The sequence below is a fragment of the Mastacembelus armatus genome, chromosome 5 (genome assembly GCF_900324485.2).
Source record: "Mastacembelus armatus chromosome 5, fMasArm1.2, whole genome shotgun sequence".
Lineage (NCBI taxonomy): Eukaryota > Metazoa > Chordata > Actinopteri > Synbranchiformes > Mastacembelidae > Mastacembelus > Mastacembelus armatus.
In genome coordinates, this window is record NC_046637.1 from 20560169 (window position 1) to 20581068 (window position 20900).

The window sequence follows — 20900 nt, forward strand, 5'->3', positions numbered from 1 at the left end:
TTCATACCTGGATATTGCTGGACTGTTTTTCTTGTTTGTGGACTTCAGTGGGACTCATATTTGGCACCATTGTTTTGTGCATTTACTCTCTATGTATCATCATGTTTACCCCTTGCCTGTTCACAATTCCCATGCCCTGAATAAAACCCCTGCTCTCTACCATCCTATCCCTCTCTGGGTCTCTGCAATTGGCTTCTCACCTGATATCCACTAGTCAAGCATGACAAGCATATGAAACAATACATCTAGGAGAATTAAACATTATTATGCTTTATTATGAACATTACGCCTTGGATTACTTATGTGCAATGATGTTGATGCCTTAGTATATTGCCATAAAAATGATGTTGTAGAAGAGTATTTAGTGAAAATTATGCTTTTGTACATTATGACAGATATTATGTTTTAATAAAGTTTGTCATTAAAACTATGTAGAGCACTTAGTGAAAATTAAATCCTTAGTACAAATTCTCATGAAAATGATGCTTTAGTACAGTGTGATGTGAAATTATTGTATTAGTGTGTCATGAAAAGTGTAAGACATAAGTAGAGTAGTTTATACAAAAATGATCTCTTAGTGTGCCCTAAAAATTAAATCTGTGTTGAAATGTGTGGAAAATTATCTAATATTATGCTATGTGGTGAAAATTTCCTTAGTATAGAAATATTTTGTATCTTAAATGCTTTAACCCTGGAAACTGTGACACTGACATAAGATTATCTTCTTACAGCATTGTACTCTGTGCGCCCTACTCCTCCTCTCTTCCCCAATGGCTTTTATGTCTTTTTCTCTCTTCTCTTTCTGCCATTTTGCTCCTGACCTTGATTGTTTTGGGATAATGTGAATCATTCTTGGGCTGATCAGGGGTCTGCTCTGTTACTTTTATGAGGTGGAGAAACTGTCGTAAGCTTGATGGACACTGCTCTGACAACAGTCCCCTTGGGTGCTGTGAGCCTGAGTCACCATTATAAACTCTTGTCACTTATTATATATAGTCATTATAAGATAAAAACTAAGTGCGCTGACTAAGGGGTTTACAGAGTGTGGAAAATGCTGAAGTTTTGTACAATAGATGAACAGTTGTAGTCCATAACGCCCTCATGTTGGCATGAACTGACCCTGGGAGACTCTGTTCTTAAATTTCTAAGTGTACTTTTGAGACACTGTATGTCTGAGGCATTTGAAGTGGCAGCAAGTAATTACTAACCTTTATTGTGACCAAAGTCTTAGATGAGCATGTTCTTTGAAGTCACAAGATGTCCTTTGAAAGATGAAGTGTCTGAAGTGGGAAGTGGTCCAGCAGCAGGCCCCACATCTAATTTTTAGATTTAATGTTTTAATAGAGGTGGGCGTGTTGTCTAACAGTGACATGGAGCATGTTTTTGGTTTTTAATTTTTTATTTCTCATCATAAATTTGTGCTACTGATTTATTCATTTTATTAATGCTATGTGTGACACTGTTTAAGCCTAAATATTTTTAGTATACAACATCAAAACCAGGGATGTGAATAAGTAATAAGGAGTAAATGTTTGTTAACTTTCCGACCAATTCAGTTGGGTCATAATTCATGCAAATTTAAAACATAATGAGAATACTAAAGGAAGCATGATGGAATACATGATGCATTCTCTGGTATCAATTATAAATGAATACAGATCAGAGTGAAGATAACATTTATTCCTCCTTTGCATGTGTGGGGTTGGGTGTATTTCACTGTGATTTTAAAATAAGTGTACAACATACTGTATATATGTACTGTACTGTATAGTACGCTATCACAAAGGCAGTCTAGAAAAAAGAGCAGTTTGATTTTGCTTGAATGGCACAGAGGTGATGTTATGTGTTTGGAATCACCTTTTCACCCTAACACAGTTTTTTTTTTTTTTTTTTTACATGATATGAGATAATATGGTCTGGAAAACAATCCCAGGGCATTCTGGGAGTAAGGTTACATCTGAGGGTTAGACGCTGCTGTGCTGTCCCTTTCTTCATTATTCTTCATAGACAGAGCTCTGTTTCCTCTGCTTATCTGATCCCTGCCAGGGAACAGTAGGACATTCAGGGGGAGGGAGGCTGGGAATTTGACAGTAGTGAATAGAGGACACCAATATTCAAGGGTCATTCTCCCCCTACAGTGACTAGTAAATTAGATCTGTATCATCACCACATCATTAGGAATCCAGCTACCTCAGCCTCTGAATCACAAACTGGCTTGAAGTCAAGACACCGATCCACATTTTGGAAATTCAATCTACCCACAACATTGGCTGGCCCATCAGAATCTGCACTATTTTCCACAGGACAACAGAGATGTATTACTGTGGGGAGTTATCAACACGGTAGGATATCACATGACATAATGCCAGGCAGTGGCATCATTATCATCATTCAGTTGACTTCTCAGATGTGGAATCCAGCTCTGTCTTATCAGTGAGTCTGATCTGGGTGGCTCAGAGGCAGTGGTGGCATTCTCTGGGTATCTGCTCCATCTCTCTCACAAGTCAGAGCTGTCGGACACTTACTGCATTGTTGGAGGACAGAGAATCAGATGTCAGACAGTGAGAGGCCGATGCTTGGCACGCCATGAAACTGATTCTTTGTTCTGAAAACCTAGAAAACCTAAAATCTTGTTCACCAACCAATTGAGCTGATATTAAGTTAAATCCTTCCCAGGACTGGTCACAAACTGGCTTAAACATTTTACCTCCAAAAACAACCACTCCATCTACTCACCTTGATGAACCACTTCTCATATTGTCAGACTTTCTCACACAGTAACCATATGCTGATGACACTCTCGGGATAGTGTGGAATAACCATTGTTAACCTCTGGTGCCTTTCAAAGTAAAGTGGAGAAAAGAGCAACACTGCTATCTGCTGCTTCTATGCAATCACAGCGAGAGACCTGCTTACAGCTGCATCACATGTTTCCACCCAGCAGATGGCAGAATTCAACAATGTCTACTATGCACAGTACTGTTTTCCAGTGAGAGTAAATCTGCAAAGAGTACAAAAGCTCCATTTAAAAATGTGCATAACAATCTGGTCTATAATTATTAAATTGTGACTGTGCTTCCTAGTTTGCTGATTTAAACATGTTACATAGTTATGGAAGAGTATTCAGAGCTTTTATTTAAATAAAGTTGCCAATACAGTGCTGTAAAAAATAAAACAAAGTATTATTAGCAAAAAAAAAAAAAATCTACTGATATGTGTTAGTAGCATTTTATTTTGTAGCTGTTAAGGTTAAGGTTGTTCACTTTATATACATTTAATTAATTTAGTTAGTTGGGTTTTAAACTGGGGATTGAACCGCCTTTACAGGCCCACAAACCAGGGATCTTGGGATTATTGGTGAGGTAGAAAAACAATAAAACAAAGTTTGGCTACACAAATCAATATTTATATGATGGGCTTTCTGTAATCTCGGTTGTGTGCGATATTGACTAATTTTACTGTTTTGGGTCTCAAACAGCTATTTAAATAACAATGTGAGAGTTTTAAAAGGGAAATCTGATGCAGCTGCTAACAGCTGACTATGTCCCAGCTTTTCTGCAAGTGGCCACAAGACAAGCCACAGGATTCCTCTCTTACAATGCCATGTATTTAACATCATACGTCAACTATTTAAAAAGTTTTTTTTTTTCAGCAAAGGAAATTGATTAGGGAGATATTTCACACTTTAGTTTTATATTAGACTATACTAAGTCTGCAGTATACTGAGCATGTTGCATGTCAAATCTTCTTTTCCCAGTGTCCTGGTACATATAGTGTCTGGATGAGAATATCAACCTAGACCTTCTAATGCCTCAGTTAATCACCTTGCCTAAAAATATAACATTCAGTTACTGTGAGTCCAATTTTTTGCCATTGATGCTTCTCTTTTCAAGATGTAATTTTGGTGAAGTTCTGTTCTCCACACCTGAACAATGTGCAGCATTATAGATGTGTGTTTTCATTTGGGTCTTAGAGATTCATTATGCAGTAGGATGATGCAGTAAAGAGATAAGCAGAGTTATTGTGATTGATTGCTTTTTTACCTGAGCAGGCCAATAAACCCATGCTACTGTACACACATACATCGTTATTGTAAATCTTAGTTTGGATTACTGTCAGCATATGAATCAAATGCTTCTAAATGTTGCCTGAAAGACAGGACCACCTATCTTAACTTGAGCCCAAGGGTCCTCAAATTTGGGGACTTTGGGGAGCAGTTACTAAACACAGCTTGAAACAATGCACTAATACCAAAAGGATGTTCCATATCAAATTAAACTGCAGAACCGAACACAACTAAAACAACAACTAAATGAATTACCAAATATCAAACTCCACACAGCAACACTGTGTCAACCAACTCGCCACAGTTTTGCTGCTTTGTCCGAAAATGCAACCACTGCATGAATCGTTAGCGAACTCTATAGATTCATACTAACCTCTTGAAAAATCTTACCTTACGGGTTCCCATTTCCAGTTGTATATATACCTTATAGATATAACTCTTTTGAGGTAATGGGGTCTTAAATTTGTCAGGGGGATTTTATACGACGGTTTAGATTTAGGAGATTGTGGTAATAGCCCTTCCAGCCTTATAGATATAACTCTCACAGTGTTATGGCATCTTCAAAAATGGTGATAGTAATGTTAGAGTGTCGTGAGAATATTTTGATACTCGACTAAAAAATCATTAGTTCATATTACAGGTGTCTCAACAGACCAATATACCCTATCAAATAATGCTCCCAATAGAGAATCACTTCATATTTTTCCACCACTCTCCATCTGAATTGTAAGAATATGGGGAGCATGTTTTGATACTCAATAAAATACTCAATACTTAATAAAACCTGTATAATTGTCTTCTAAAATTATTTATAGGAAATCTGTCAATCAGTAGCAGAACAGCAGACCAGCTTTGGACACAAAAGAAAATAATTATTAAGACAGCCTGAATAACAAACTTTTTTGTCACATACAGTACATTTATTTTTTTTTACAAAAAATATGGTGCACGACTGTTTGTCATACTGGGCACATTCAAAATGTGTCCACCCATTGCACGAATCACACTTCACCTACAAAAAAAGAAACAAAATCAATAAAAAGACGTTTGGTACAAAAGACTCCACAGTGAGCTAAATTATATGGTAATATGCACGCAGATTTGTCAGTAAAGTGATCATCCAAAACACATATGTTTATGTTATACTTTACCATTTCAGTGATGCTCTTGTCGGCATCATCTTCAAGTGAGGCCCACACCATGCGGTAATCATCTGCATTCCCTAAAAACAATGGCTTTCATAAGGTTAACAAATTCCCAGTTTGTTGGGGTGGGTGATCACCCTAGAAAGGATCCCTACTTTCATAGGGTAGTCTTAGTGTTAGCAGTGTCTGAGAATACCAGACTGGAAGGACTGCACATACTAGAACTTTATGGGACAGTACTCAAATCTTTAAAAAGACCAGTTAATTTGACTCTGTTAAATTCTGATGTTTTCAATAATATTACCAAACACTATAAGACATTTGAACAGGGCTTAGTTATGTAAATACATGTCACAGAAGGAATTGTATTTATGATAAATGAATGCATTAACAGCTCATTGATAAAATAAACATCAAACTTGACTGTTACAAGAACTGATTTACGCAAGAGAATTATCTGGGAGAATAAGTGGTCACAGATTCAACACTTTTCACTTAATTATTAATTTTGAAAGCATTAAATAGCATTAATGATATACAAATGGAACATTTTGGAAACCTTGCCTACACTGTACTGTACTAAAACCTCTCAAATTTTGTTCTGCTGCACTTTATATTTATAGAGGTTTAGAGCTGCTGCTGCATCATTCTCAAAATATTCTGTTCATCCTGTTCGTTTGTTTGTTTTTTGTTTTTGTTTTTTGGGCAACTGAAAATGTTTTACTTTTGCTGTGTGCCATCTTCATTTACTCCTCACCAATTACACATATATTGATATATTGATTATTTAATATGACACCAAAAGTAAAAGAGCTCAAATGGTTATTAATTAATGAATTAATAAGCATGTCTGTGAAAAGCTCATCTTATCATGAAAGTAGATTCTTGCTTGCTTCTACTTTAATGTTTCTCTACTTATGGCACTACATAATTTAATGCATTTAATGTGCAGTAACTATTTCAACTATTTCAGTTTAGATGATATCCAAGTTCTGTGATAGACTAGTGACTTGTCCAGGCTGTACCCCTGACTTTTACTCAAAGAGAGCTGGGATAGGCTCCAGCAGAGCCTATCCATCCATACATCCATCCATTATCTATACCCGCTTATTCCTTAGCCAGGGTCACAGGGATCTGCTGGAGCCTATCCCAGTTCTCTTTTGTGTGGAAAGCAGGGGTACACCCTGGACAGTCCATCACAGGGCCACATATAGACACATAGAGACAAACAACCACACACACTCACACTCACTCCTATGGGCAATTTAAAGTTGCCATCCAGCAGATCCCTGTGACCCTAAACAGGAATAAGCGGGTATAGATAATGGATGAATGGATATGCAAGTTTGGTTTAACCTACAGGTTGTACTATATTGTTATTCATTGTAAAATTCTCATTCCTCTCTTTTATATTTAAATTGACGGTTGGAAGGAAAAAAAACTGACATTTCTCTCACCCCACCGCTCTTAATGAAGTCATCCAATGACACAGAGACAGAGTTACTGTAGGATTCCCCCTGAGCCCAGACGACTGTATGGTTGACTAGATATGATTGCAGAATGGGCATGAAAAAGAGGAAGGCTCTTGAGAGGAAGCCTATTTAAACCCCAGAGTGCCTAGAAAGCGAGCTCTCTGCATTATTATTTCGACACGACACAATTCAAGCATCCTGGAAAGTGTCACCAAATGGCGCTGATGGGATTTTTCGAACACAAGTTCACACCCCACCAGGATGGGTGCTAAGCTTGTGCTAATTGAGAGAGTGTAACACAGATGCTCTCCTCCGGGTTCGGGGGAAAGCAGAGTATGATGACGCAGGCTTTTTCCCACATTTTCTTGAAATAATCTCGGAAAAGGCCATTTTTGCTTTGAAAGATGCAATTCACTCTCTGTGCAATGGCTTTCTACGTGGAGGAGAAATGAGAGAGGATCACTCAGAAATAAACAGGTGAATTTAATTTTATTTCCATCAAAGTCATCAAGTCAGTTTAGGGAGTATGGTACAGAAGTCATAAAGCAAGACAGGACCTACAGGTGACCACCGGTGCTGGCAAACATCACATCTAGAAATACACCTGTAAGTGCATGGCAATATGGACAAACATGGAATACTACTAATAGTGAGAAAGGTATAGGGGGAAAAAAGCAGTGGTGTGTTATTTATCAGTATTTACTGAAACAGAGAACTTGACTATATGGAATAATCTATTCACATAAAAAATATCTTCAGATTAAGCCTCTTAAAATCTAAAATATTTTTCATAAACATTGTAAGAAACAATAAAACGGTATAATCTGAATTACCACCCTTCTACTTTAGCACAAATGAAAAGGAGATACGTGTATAAATAAGACACTGCAACGACAAAGTCAAACTTGCGGTTCTACAGGTAATAAATGTGATCCGTTTTCTTGCCATGTTATTCGAAATGCACATTTTGATATAAAATCACAGGTGTGCACAGTAAATACTCTTGACAACAGATTTGCTTAAGTCAAAGTTGCAAGCCATGACATATTACATATGAATAATTTCATCTAATCATATTGACAATGTGGCTGCATTTGTACGAGGGCCAAGGGAAATCCAAGGTGTTTGTTGGCAGAGGAAACTATGTGGGGTCTCACATACAAGATCAAAAAATATGGCCCTACACACACACACACATTTATCTAACAGCAGCCATGTGTTTGTTAAGTGGCCCTTATAGGGCTGACAGCTGGCAAGGACTATGGATTTCTACATGGACTGTATCAAAAGGACACCAGGAATCACAGTTTCTGCAGCCAGTCAGATATTGCTCACTTTCCTCTAGAGTGATTACAGAGAACTTCTGTAGTTCATTATTAACGCTCAAGGGGACTGGTGACAAAAAAGTTTGTTATTACTGTTTATCAAGTATAAGCATAAGGGAAAGTCTATAGAATAAACAAAAAAGCAAAATATACAGAAATGTAAAGATATACAAAAATAAATAATAAATGAATAAATTCCAAAATGCCAAACATATTCTTCATATTTTTTCAGTACAATACAGTTCAACAAAGCTGGGTAGGTGAAGACAACCCTCATTATCACAAAGTCAAAATGATGCATGACTTCTCTAAAAAGCTGCATGTGATCAGTTTATGTATTTATTTATTTTTTTACAACCAAATATTAAGATGTGTGTCATCATACTAGCACAGACAACATGATTAAATAAAAGTATTTGAATTAGATCTAGAAAAAAAAAAAAGATGGATAAAGATGTCACAAAGTGTGCTGTGATGTTTCTAAAAAAGAAAAGCTACATAGCTGCATAGAACTGGACTGCTATGTGACTGTTTTTATTTACTTATTTTTTTTTATTGAACTTCTAAGAAAGTGGGATGCTAAATGAAGAGTAGTAACAGCATAATGTACAGTATGCTTTGGAAAAGAGCATTAGCTTTGACATGGCTTCTGGCAAGAGGAGAGAGAGTGCTGTGGCCTACGATAAGATGTGGTTCGCAGCAGCGTGTCTTTACCCACTGAGTGGCTGTAAATGTAAAACATTTACAGCAAAAAGTGAGAATGCATGCTGTTTTGGCTACTTCTACAAAGGTTTCTATATACAGAGTCTATACACTTACAGCTATGAGGTTCTTTCCTGAGCAGGAACTTAGCGAAGGAACATGTTTGTGTGTGTGCTTATGTGTGAAGCTGCCTAGCTCAAAATACTGGACCGGGCATTCAAATTCCCAGTCGCCAGTCTCAGCATTGTTTAATGCACAATAACTGGTTTAGTGTAGACAATGACAGATAGTAAAGATAATTCTGTTTCCCATGTGAAAGGAATATGTGTCAGCTTCTCCATGTGTGAGAGTCAGCATTGACTGAGCATCACGGTACAAGATTCAAATTTAAGAAAAGCTCAACTTTTTTAGTAGAAATACTATAATTGCAAAACTGACAGAAGTTTCCCAAGTTGGCTCATTAGAAGGGAATCAAAGCCATTTTCAACACAGTTATGTCTTCCTACTTTCTCATATCACTGAGAAGAATCAGAAAGAAGACTATAGCTGGAAGCCACAGCTTGACAATGAATCTGTTTTTGCCCCTAAAACTCAAGTGAGAGATAGACGTGGTTTATATAATCTGACATAAAACACCAGGGGGGTCAGTGAAAAAAAAGACACAATATACTGTATGTAAAAAGAAAGCCAATGCAACACAGCACTCAGAAAAGGTAGCACACAGCCTCCATGGGATGATACTAATGCTGCAAGTGAGAGAGAAGCAGAGTCAGTGTCACCATGCTAGCAGCTAATGTACAGTGTGCAGGAGTTGGTGGGGACTGCAGAGGTTACACAGATGGAGGATGGGGTGAGGTGTTTAACCCTGCTCATCCTTGGCGTTGGTGGCTGCGTGGAGGGCACTCAAAGTTTCTCCGTTACAACGTGATGTGGGCTCTGCCGCCTGTTGGCCCGGGCTCGGCTGCTGCGGCTCAGCGGCTGAGGCTCCCACCCTGGCCCCTGCCTCTGACCCCAGCTGGCTTGTCTCTCCTCCAGCAGGGAGCTCCATGATCACAGGGGGGGCTTCCTCAGGGGTCGCAGCAGATGAAGGTGCAGAGGGGTCCGCAGCAGCCTGGGGAGCTGCAGGGTCCGGTGGGGCACCTGCGGCAGGACTGGTTGTCCTCGAGTCACTCTGTTCAGGAGCTCTTAGTCTCTTCATGATGGTCGTGACCCGCACAGCTTTCTGTAGGAGCAGAGAGAACAAACTGAGGCCAAATAGGCGCTAAAACCTAATCTTTTTTAAGAGAACATCATCTCTCATCGGACTGCCTTACCTCACAGTTACACACTACACTGCACTGCACTACTACATAATACAACTTCAAGTGAGCTACCAGAAGAGCTTCCTAGAGTAGAGAACAAAAAGGGCTTACCTTCCATTTAGCTCTGGCAAAGTTCTTCTCTATTTGTGCACACACATTTTCCTTGATGTTCTTATCTGAGGCTGCACCACCAGAGATCCTGTTGCACAAAATCCCCCCAAAAAATACAATTTCACAATAGAGCCTTATATGTTCCACACTATCACTCAATTTACCACACACTTCACTGAGTAGCAAACTTTTAATTGATCTGATTAGTTTTAAGCTTGGACCTTTTTCTAGTTTGTGGAAATCAGTTCATGTTCAGAATGTATAGTTTTCCAGATGTGCTTCTGTCAGATACTAAGCAGGGCCAAGAGTCCATCTGAAAAAGTGATTAGCACATTTCCTTTTAACACAGTGATGCATAGTTAAGTGTGGCAGCATGCTCACATTTGCTAATCAACTTAAAATAGAGCTGAATATTATGGGAATGAATGTGGGCAATTTATCTTTTGACTTAATGATGGCACTGCAGGTAGGTAAAAAGTTATTATTACTCACCATGTGGGAAAAATGAATTTCTCCACAAAATTTAATGGCAAGTCATCTTATATATGACAGTGATTTTCAGTGCAATTTCTAATGAAATGTAATGGACAGGGCAGCATGGTGGCTGAGTGGTTAGCACTGTTGCCTCACAGCAAGATGGTCGTGGGTTTGCAACCCGGACTTTCTGTGTGGAGTTTGCGTGTTCTCCTCGTGCTTGTGTGGGTTTTCTCCAGGTACTCCGGGTTCCTCCCACAGTCCAAAAACATGTATGTCAGGTTGATTGGTGACTCTAAATTGCCCATAGGAGTGAGTGTGAGTGTGTGTGGTTGTTTGTCTTTGTGTGTCTATATGTGGCCCCTTGATGGACTGGTGACCTGTCCAGGGTGTACCCCTGCCTTCCACCTGAAAGAGAGCTGGGATAGGCTCCAGCAAATCCCCGTGACCCTGGTTAAGGAATAAGCGGGTATAGATAATGGATGGATGGATGTAATGGACACATCATACATGGAGGGACGTCAGCTCTCATGCTCTATCACACTAATACAGTCTGATCACTCTACTCTATTTTAAATGCATTTAAATTGTAAATCACCTGCACAAGGTTTCAAAGCTGAGTCACCTACCATTCATGGTTTATAGCCTCCTGGGCCGTCAGTCTCTGGTCTTGATCCACTTCCATCAGACGAGCAACTAGACTCTTAGCTGTCAGAGAAAATTCACACGGAAGAAATTAGACAAAAAATCTTTATTCTCGTGATGCATGCAAACATAAATATGACGTGTTTGCACACTTTGTAAGTACGAAGAGGTAAATCCTCTCTTAAATTTAAAATGTTTACCCAGAAAGCTGTCATTTTGTTCTTTTCAGATTGTTAATTTTATCCCAAAAGCACCTGAATCAGAGATGTCATCCCAGTATGGAGAGTCAAACTCATAATCGCCTGCCAGGATCTTTCGGAAAAGGTTCTTGTCATGGTTTTCATAATCATCATCATCAGTTTCATCGTAGAAAGGAGGGTTACCTGACAGCCTGAGGTAGCAAAAAAAGAAAAAAGAGCATAAAATACCATTGTGTATTTAAACATCATAAGCTATGTAATAAAAATATTTCTTCTTCATGTCAAGACTTACAATATGTACATAATAACACCTGTGGCCCAGCAGTCTACAGGCCTGCCATATCGCTGTCTTCCAACAACCTCTGGAGCTACACAAGAGCAAAGAAACTTTATCAAACTCTGTGGGTTCAAAAGCCATAACAGGCTGCCACATGACATTCTGCTGTGTAACAAAGTCTGAACTCACCCAGGTACTCTGGTGTCCCACAAGGGTCTTTGATTAGTCCGTTCTCCAGTTTAGCAAGATGGAAGTCACTGATGACTATTTTAGAGTGTTTCAGGCGGTTGTAGTAAACCAAGTTCTCCAACTATGGATAATGGCACATTACAATGACAACAGTTAATGTAATAATCATGTGTAAGGTCTTTCCTTGTCATAGCTAATCAGCCAGCGAAGGTTAAAAGGTTTGAATTTCAGTGGTGGTGTCATTTCCTAACAGAAATAACGAGAAGACTGAAACTATCTAAAAGTTTAATTATCCAGAGCAGATAAAAGATTAAAATCAAACAAGACATCCAGTTTCATTTTGTCATTTTATTATCATTGAACGAAAGTTAAATTCCTTGACCACGTTTAAAATGTTTCCACTTAATAAATGCATTGAGTTCCATTTAAGCTGAGAGTTCCCAGACTGAGAAGTAGGTCCATGTTTTGCTACAAATACTAGTTATACATAATTAAAGAAAGAGAGCACAAAAGGAAGCCAGGCTGTGTGTAACAGGCTTCACTGGCTGTCTGGACTAGTGTAATGATTTTCATTTCATGTACTGCATTTCAATAGAAACGATATGACTTGGTTTTTGAGCCATGTGATTACATGACATTTGTCATTGGAGAGACCTTTGAATGTTAGTAGGTATTGAATCTGCATACCATGACTGAAGCTATAAGGGAAGTCTAATCCTTAGGGTGCCATGTGTGTGCCAAATTTCATTCAGTGGTTATAAAGAAACCAGAATGTCTCCAGATTGGCTGTCCTTGTGGTTTTGCTCTGGAAACGTCAAATGGTTACTAAACTAATTAGGATTTATTTGAACACACACATTTTGATGCCAATCCATCTCGTTGATGTTAAGATATTCAGAGAGTAAACAAACATTTTAACGTCTTTGTAAAAACATGGAGAAAGTAAAGTTCTAGGAAGTCAGCAAAAACACACTGTATGTACCTGCCCCAGCATGACACAAGCTTTCCAGACTGGCTGAGCATGCACTGTAGGCAGGATGCTCAACTGAATTAAAATGAAATGAATTTCACAGAGCGGAGGCTTGTGGGTTCTGCAAGGTTGAAAAGCTGATAACAGCACAAAATACTGACTGTAGTTTTGGTGGTTACATTTATCAAAAAAGTAGTAGTAGTAGAGCTAAATTACAATTAATTATCTAAATTACACTGAAGAGATTTTCAGATTATAAACTTTTTAGATCACAATAAGCAAATCAGAGTCTTTAAAATCTTAAGAATATGGGTGTAAATGGTTAAAAATTGAAATCTTTTACACAACTATCCCCGGGATTAATGGTGTCTTGTTTACACCTGACTACAAACCAGATAAATCAGATAAATCAGTGTTGTTGTTACCTTGAGATTTCTGTGAACAATGCGCAGGGAGTGGAGGTAGGCCACAGCCTCCAACACCTGCCGCACCACATTGCTGGTGTCCCGCTCTGAGTAATAGCCTTGATCCAGGATCCAGTCAAACACCTCTCGGCCAGTTGCACTGTGGAAAAGAAAGGCCCATAATGTGTTCCATTAGAAACATGAGTACTTGTTGTTGAAAGTATCTCAGTATTAGAAGATTCAGGCATGTTTTTTTTTCCAGTTTCTGAAAAATGTTTCTGCTGTCTTTGCTGTTGGGAAGGGATGATGATGAGACTATTCAGACAAAAACTGAAATCATATACTGTATATATATATATATTTGTATTACATCACTCCCAGAATTAAAATCTTTTGACAAGGGTATTATAATACCTGTTTAAAAAATTATTTTTATTGTTTTGTCATGGATGTCTCTTCTGTGTTTTATAATTTTTTTGTAACCAGAATTCCAAAACCCACAAAGCAAGAGGGATGAGTCAAGTATCCCACATCTAGCACATCCACTGAAATGCGTGAAATTCCCCAAGAACACATGCTGCTGCGAATGAAGCAGCTAGCAAGCAATCATATCTGAATACCAAATGAGTGTAGTTCAGAGCAGTTTTCTTATCTGCAGGGCCTTGAGCTGCAGCAGCTCATTCCCCACGAGTGTATAATCAACACATAGAGTTCAGCAGGCCCGGGCAACAGCAAAGGCAAGCAGAGAGCCTTTTCCCCTGGGACGTCAGGCATCTGAACTCACAGTTCAAGGAAAAGAAAGTACTCTTTCTTGGTCTCAAAGACGTCCACCAGTTGGAGGATATTGGGATGTTTCACCCTGAGGAGACATGTCATAAAGCATAAGACAGAGAGGAGCAGAGCGAAAAAGACAGAGAACAATGACTGGAGTCAGATCATATCTGTATCTTTCAGCTGGAATAATGTAATAGATCTGATTTAAGACACTACAGCAGCAGTGGAAGCTGAGAGAGGGAACAACTGTGAAGGAAACAAAATTTAATGACAGGAAATATTTATTTAAGGCAGCACGGTGCCTCAGTGGTTAGCACTGTTGCCTCATAGCAAGAAGGTTCCTGGTTCAAAACCGAGAAGGGGCCTTTCTGTCTGGAGTTTGCATGTACTCCGGGTACTCCAGTTTCCTCCCGCAGTCCAAAAACATGTATGTCAGGCTGATTGGTGATTCTATATTGCCTATAGGAGTGAGTGTGAGTGTGTGAGGTTGTGTGTCTACATGTGGCCCTGTAATGGACTGGTGACCTGTCGAGGGTGTACCCCAGAGAGCTGGAATAGGCTCCAGCAGATCCCTGTGACCCTAAATAGGAATAAGCAGGTATAGATAATGGATGGACATATTTATTTAGGTTTAGATTAAAGGATCAAATGTATCTGCATAAAGACATTATGTCCATGTGCATGTGCATACCATACAGGAAACTTTATGTTGAATTCAGTTTTGTTTTTACCTGTCAATCTCCAGGGAAACTGACTAAATACTACTGTCACTTTTATAGTTGTTCTTATTGTTTTTAAACTGTATCAGGGTCAAAAAGGACTAAAACTGTCAGACTTGCTTCCTTGTTTATTCAGCTGGTTACTTGGTATGTGGAAAACACATTATGTTTGTATTAACAATGCAATCGCTGAAATAAAAGGCATAAAGTGAATGCAATAAAGCAGGAAACAAATGAGGAGAAATTCCTGGCTTATGTGGCTGCGTTTCATCAAGTCAGGGCTTATTCTCCACAACCACCTGATGTGACAACATAAAAATGAGGGAGTATAGTCATTTGTGAGCACACTGCATGCAAAAAACTACACTTTTACAATTTTTGTATATGTTCATAAAACCCTGAAGTACAGAATCTTAACAATGTTCAAGATCGTGTAATGTTTCTCTGTGCATAATCCCAGACTGCCTCTGCTCCAGATGACTGATTTTCAGCCACACTGGCCAGAATATGTGGCAGATTTGTACAGAAGAAGTAAAAGTCATTGTAAATAGGAGTAACAAAAGTGATGTACCACAAACCATCAGCATTATTTCATATGGTTATCTGGAGAGGAGTGGGTTGATTTTAGATGCATCCACTGGTACTCACAGGTAGAGTATACATTAACATTGGGGGGAAATGGGACCAAAACAGCAGAAAGGTGTTAAGTGTTGCTTGTTGCTTGTTGGGTTAAGTATAGGCTAGACATATTTTAATTTTCTGCTTTTTAGATTATTTGCATCTCATGGGGTTTTTCAACAAAAAAAAAAAAAAAATCAGTTCAATTAACATTTTTTAAATGACATTAATCATTAAAAAGCAATCCAGAATATGCAAATGTTTTTAATTTGAGAAGTTTAACTGCAGGACACAAAATATCATAACATTTAGTTGCCTACGGAACCGCTACTGGCTTCCAAAAGGACTTGATGATGATGTCAGAAAATCTCCTACAGACACATAATTAAGTGAATTTAAGCAAAGATGCACAGAGAGAATTAAATCAAAACAACTATGGACTGATTGAAAAAACTATTGGCACGAATGACCGACAATGTGCAGCATTTGTTGGTTAATTCAAGTTAAAAAAAAATCTAATACAGATTAAGACTGGAATGAGCAGCTATTCTTTTCTAATATCAATACTCAAGTGATTTATATTCAAGACTGCATTTGATATTTTGCCAGCAATTATTCACAGCCTTTATAAATGTCATCAGATTTGATTATTCACTGGAACCCCACATCTGTTGATTAGAGCATGCAAAGCAGGAGCAGCACACGTCCTTGTCACTGAGTATAATTTTCTGAAGAACATGACCGCATGTTTTGAAAGGCTCCTTAGGAAGAAATCACACCTCAATCTTCACTGCTGTCAGCAACAAATTGCTCGATAAGGCAAGTTGGGTAATCACAGAGATGCTGAGAAAAAAAAAAAAAAAACAATCTCAAATAAACAAGGCTGTGTGTGTGATCAGTCCGTAAAATGAGGTTTGCATGATTGTTTGAGATTTGATTCAGCTTTCTTCTTGAAATTGATTTTGTCTGAAGTTTTTATGAAGATGAAATAGGGGAAATGAAAAAAAAAAAAAAACAACTTTGGATTACTTTGATCACAAAATTTACCATGCACGTCTTAACACAAAAATATGAATACAAGATAACATTTACAACAAAGTGACTTACATCTTTAGGATGAGGATCTCGTTTTTCGCAGCCTTGCGGACTTTCCTTCCATCCTTCTTTAGGAACTTTTTACATGTGTACATTTTCATTGTATTTTTGTCCTTGGCCCTGAAGATCTCACAGAACTCCTCCCTGAAGGAGGAGAAGCATCTTATAGCATACATACAGATCATAATGACTTCACAAGAAAAAATAAATCACAAGATAAATCGTCATTCACAAACATATGGATGATGTTTTGCTCTACAAGCAGCTGTACTCACGATTTAATGAGCTGACCCAGGTCATATTTATCTGTCACATCCGAAGGACTGTTATAATCCTTCTTTTCCCCGATTGTTAGACAGCCAAATGGCATGGCCACTCCTCACCTGTAGCAAGAGGAACAAAAAAAACCGGGCCAAAGTCAGAGAGAATGAAATAAATAACGAAATAGAGCTAATGCTGCCATCAATCTATCAGGTTGTGTGACCCAGCTGATGATTTCTCTTCAATTTGGCCTCACACCGTGCCATAATATTACACTGGGTGATGACTTGGCAAAAGTGCGGCCCTCCCTCAGTCATAAAGAATTACTCCAATAATGCTGAGAAAGCCTTTCAAAAGTGTGAGAGAGCCACCAGAGGCGGTATCAATGCAGTGAGCTCCTCCACTGCAACAGAACCGTTCCTGAGCCTGCATTAATAAAGGGCAGAGCCATGGACAGATCTGCTGCACAGTCTCTTTATGCTCATCTCTAACCTACTGTGTATAACTCATGTAACAGCTTGGAGAACAGTTTTGCAATGAAGCAGAAGTCAGAACTCAATGTGCAAACCATAGGGGTCAAATATGATCCAAGGGCCTTGCAAGGCAATAGCAGCAACAAGTGAAGCATTTCCAATTAAGAGAGAGAACCAGCAATTACAGGCAGAGCCACCCAGAACTACTGTTCTAGAGGAATTATAGTTCTTTGCAAGCTTTGCATCAACCCTTGAATACCTAATTGCAGTACTCTCTCTCTCTCTGTGCCTCTCTCTACCAGCGTGAAGTGAAATTTGAGGCCAGCCCATGCAATTTTACTGCAGGTTTTTTGTTGTTCTTTTTGTTTTTTTGTACTGACAATTAGAGGTTTTGTAGTCACCTAAATGGCAGGTGTTATTTTTGTGTTTCAAAGGAAGAGAATGCTTCATATTTCCGTCTTTGAACTGTATAGGCAGCAACAGAGATCTGCAACACTGTTTTTTTTTTTATTTGCTTGAAATATTGTGGCACAGTTGTACACAGGTTTTTTGTAGAAATGTAAAAAAGAGAAACAAAATATTAATAAGTGACTGATTTAGAGCAGCTAGTATTCTGCATAAATGTTCATTTACAGGCTCTACTATATAAAGTACATTACATGTTTCCTTCTCAAACTAAAAACATTATTAGGGTTACAGTCATGGCAAGAATATACTTTTTATATCATAGCATAAATAATATATCATGATATGGTAAAATTTCTAGAAACACATTGAAGAAATCATTTATAGATACAAACGTAGACAAGATTGTTGGCACCCTTAAGAAAGAAAAACCCACAATGGTCACTGTGGTAAATAACTTGAGACTGAAGAATTTAAAAAACAAACTAATGAAACTGGCCAGGACAAAACTGACAGTACCCCAGTACCCCTTTATAAACATGCAAGGTAAAGGCTATAAGACCATCTCCAAGCAGCTTGACGTTCCTGTGACTAGAGCTGCACATATTATTCAGAAGTTTAATCTCCACAGGACTGTAGCCAACCTCCCTGGACGTGGCCGCAAGAGGAAAACTGATGACAAATTGAAGAGATGGATAATACTAATGGTAACCAAAGAGCCCAGAGCAACTTCTGAAGAGATTAGAGGCAAACTCCAAGGTCAAGGTACATCAGTGTCAGATTGCACCATCTGTCGCCATTTGAGTCAAAGTGGACTTAATGGGATGACGACCAAGGTGGACTCCACTGTTGAAAGCAAATCACTGTTGAAAGCGAGACTAGAATTTGCTAAAATGCCTCAGTCACAGGTCAGGGGTCCTCAAACAAGATAATGACCCAAAACACACAGCTAAAAACACCCAAAAATGGCTAAGCACAAAACATTGGACTATTCTGAAGTGGTCTTCTATCAGCAGTAATCAAAATCCTAGTGAACATCGATGGAAAGAGCTGAATGAAATAGCTGTGGACAGGTGCAGAAGTCTCTTTTAGAGTTACAAAAATTGCTTGATTGCAGTGTTTGCCTCGAAATGGTTGTGCAACAAAATATTAAGTAAGGGTCTGTGAATGAATGTTTTTCTTGTTTATTTTCTCAATTTCTCATTTATGAAAATTTCTGTAAAGCATCATAGAACAGTCACTGTCACATTGCTACAGTGGCCTAATACTACCACATGTTATATATCATGATACAGTATATTAAATAACTTTAAACTATCTTTTATTGATAACAGTACTTTAATACTGCCCATCGGACAGCATTTGAGTCAACACACAAAAAATATAATTTTATTAATGAAAGTTCTTAAAAAGTGAGTATATTGTTTTAAGAAAAGAAAAACAAAATTAAAAATTAAAAATAAAGAAAAATCTAAATGAAATATTCTCCTGGTTCAGATTCCTGGACTGATTAAAGAAATCCAGTGGGAGAACAATTGCTTCTTTCAGCAACTACCACTCCAACTACTATGTGTTCTTAAATAAGGCACTACAATACTTATTATGCCATTAAAGCTGCTCACGGACTGACAGAACAACAGCGCAGATTTACTGACTAGTCATGAGCTGGTGTAAGTAATAATTTGTAAGTAAATCTGTCTGAATGTAAAGCAGGACAGTGCTGAAAAACAATTGTGCAGCAAAAATATCTCCAAATGAATTAAGGGTAAAAAATATTTATTTCCTAGCCACACTACATCCATCTGCGCCGACAGTCTGGTAATGGATGTCCACATGTAAATGAGCTCGAAGTATAGCATTATGTGTAAGGGGGGCAAGCTGTTCACTGTAGCTTTGTGAACCGACTTGTAATCCAATGTAAATGAACAGGGCTCAGCACGAAGACGTCTGAAATTGCTGAGAGAAAACTGCGCTCTCTCTGAACTTTCCTTTTTACATCAGAGGTGCAACTCTATGCTGTGTAGACAGCGCGAGGGGCTGACCTTTCCTGGCTCCCTACCTCTCCCTCTATCTCTCTCTCTCTCTCTCTCTCTCTCTCTTGCTCTCAGTAAACATGTACATGTTTCTCTCTGGTAAATGCTTTAGTTCACTGCTGCAAAGAAGACAGGAAGGTTCTGCAGGGCTGGCAGTTTAAATGGAGGTAATTCTGAGTAAGTCTGGCAGAAGCAAAGCATTAGGAAACAGGTCAGGGAGAAAGCTATAATATGCTGGAAAAAAATTTATATTCAGCAAGTAGCGCTAACAGTCTGCAGGAGAGTGGTAGTGTTTGCAGAGAGGAAAAATAGGTTGGAAAAAAACAGAGTGAAAGTGCAAATCTGATGATGAAGATGAAACGTAATAAACAAAGTAATCCAGCTAATAAACAGTGTTTACAGTATGGCCTGGCCTTTAAATCACACGCTAATGATGAATGTGTTAAACAAAAGGTAGCTATCGAGAAATAAACATCCACACAAAAATCAAAAGTTTAGCAAAAACCTAAAAGTACTTTCTGAAAGTATCTTGTTCAACCTCTCCCATTTAAAAAATATGTGAGAATTAGTGTAAGGGATGAAGAAACTGTGAAATATTTTGAGCAGAAAGAGCAGGATGCTGGTTCTATCACATAACAGAGGCTGCATAATAGGCCCATTTGCACTGACCACCATCAGCAACATTCAAACATTATCTCCCCATATTCTGACTGTTATCAGCACCTCAGGAGCACCAATCGATTGCTCACGATGCTTTATGGCCCAGTGTGTGACCTGGGCCTGCCAGAGGGGCCAGCTCAGGCTGTATTGCTGCTCTATCACCAAGGATTTTCAGCAGATGCTGTGAAGATTTACAGGACAGAAGATGGATAGTGATAAAAATCTTGGGCTTAACAGAAAAGCGCAGCTCCTCCTCCAGTCAGACGGGGCAATGAGCAAATTAGGTTTTTCTTGTGCCTGTTGAAATCGATGAGAAATTCTTGCAGCACTTGTGTCTGGGCGAGACTTAGGATTAAGCTAAATGCAGCACTTTTGTGCACTATGTCAACACTTTAAGGCTGCAGTAAGGGAGATTATTTTACCTGCTGCTGTGAAATAATGTTGGGCTAAGGGCTTGTACCTGTTTGGTATGGTAAGCCTTTATGTGCAGGAGGGAGCTGCTGTTGGCAGTAATCCCACCATGACATTTCTGAGAGACCAGGCCTAACTCAAGTGTTTCCTTGTTATTAGAACTTTTGGAT

The 20900-nt window shown here is 38.6% G+C and overlaps 1 protein-coding gene across 1 annotated transcript in view; it reads right to left on the reverse strand.

Annotated features, from left to right (window-relative positions):
- Positions 1 to 9569: 9569 nt before the first annotated feature.
- camkvb (CaM kinase-like vesicle-associated b) overlaps positions 9570 to 20900 on the reverse strand; it is a 35149-nt gene continuing 23818 nt past the window's right edge. Inside the window, exons 2-11 of the mRNA XM_026307469.1 lie at positions 16763 to 16870; positions 16500 to 16631; positions 14066 to 14140; positions 13303 to 13441; positions 11908 to 12028; positions 11734 to 11809; positions 11496 to 11632; positions 11226 to 11304; positions 10123 to 10210; positions 9570 to 9932 (exon numbers count right to left, since the gene is read on the reverse strand). Coding sequence (XP_026163254.1) covers positions 9570 to 9932; positions 10123 to 10210; positions 11226 to 11304; positions 11496 to 11632; positions 11734 to 11809; positions 11908 to 12028; positions 13303 to 13441; positions 14066 to 14140; positions 16500 to 16631; positions 16763 to 16857 — 1305 coding nt within the window. The 5' untranslated portion in view covers positions 16858 to 16870. The remainder of the gene's footprint in view (positions 9933 to 10122; positions 10211 to 11225; positions 11305 to 11495; positions 11633 to 11733; positions 11810 to 11907; positions 12029 to 13302; positions 13442 to 14065; positions 14141 to 16499; positions 16632 to 16762; positions 16871 to 20900) is intronic.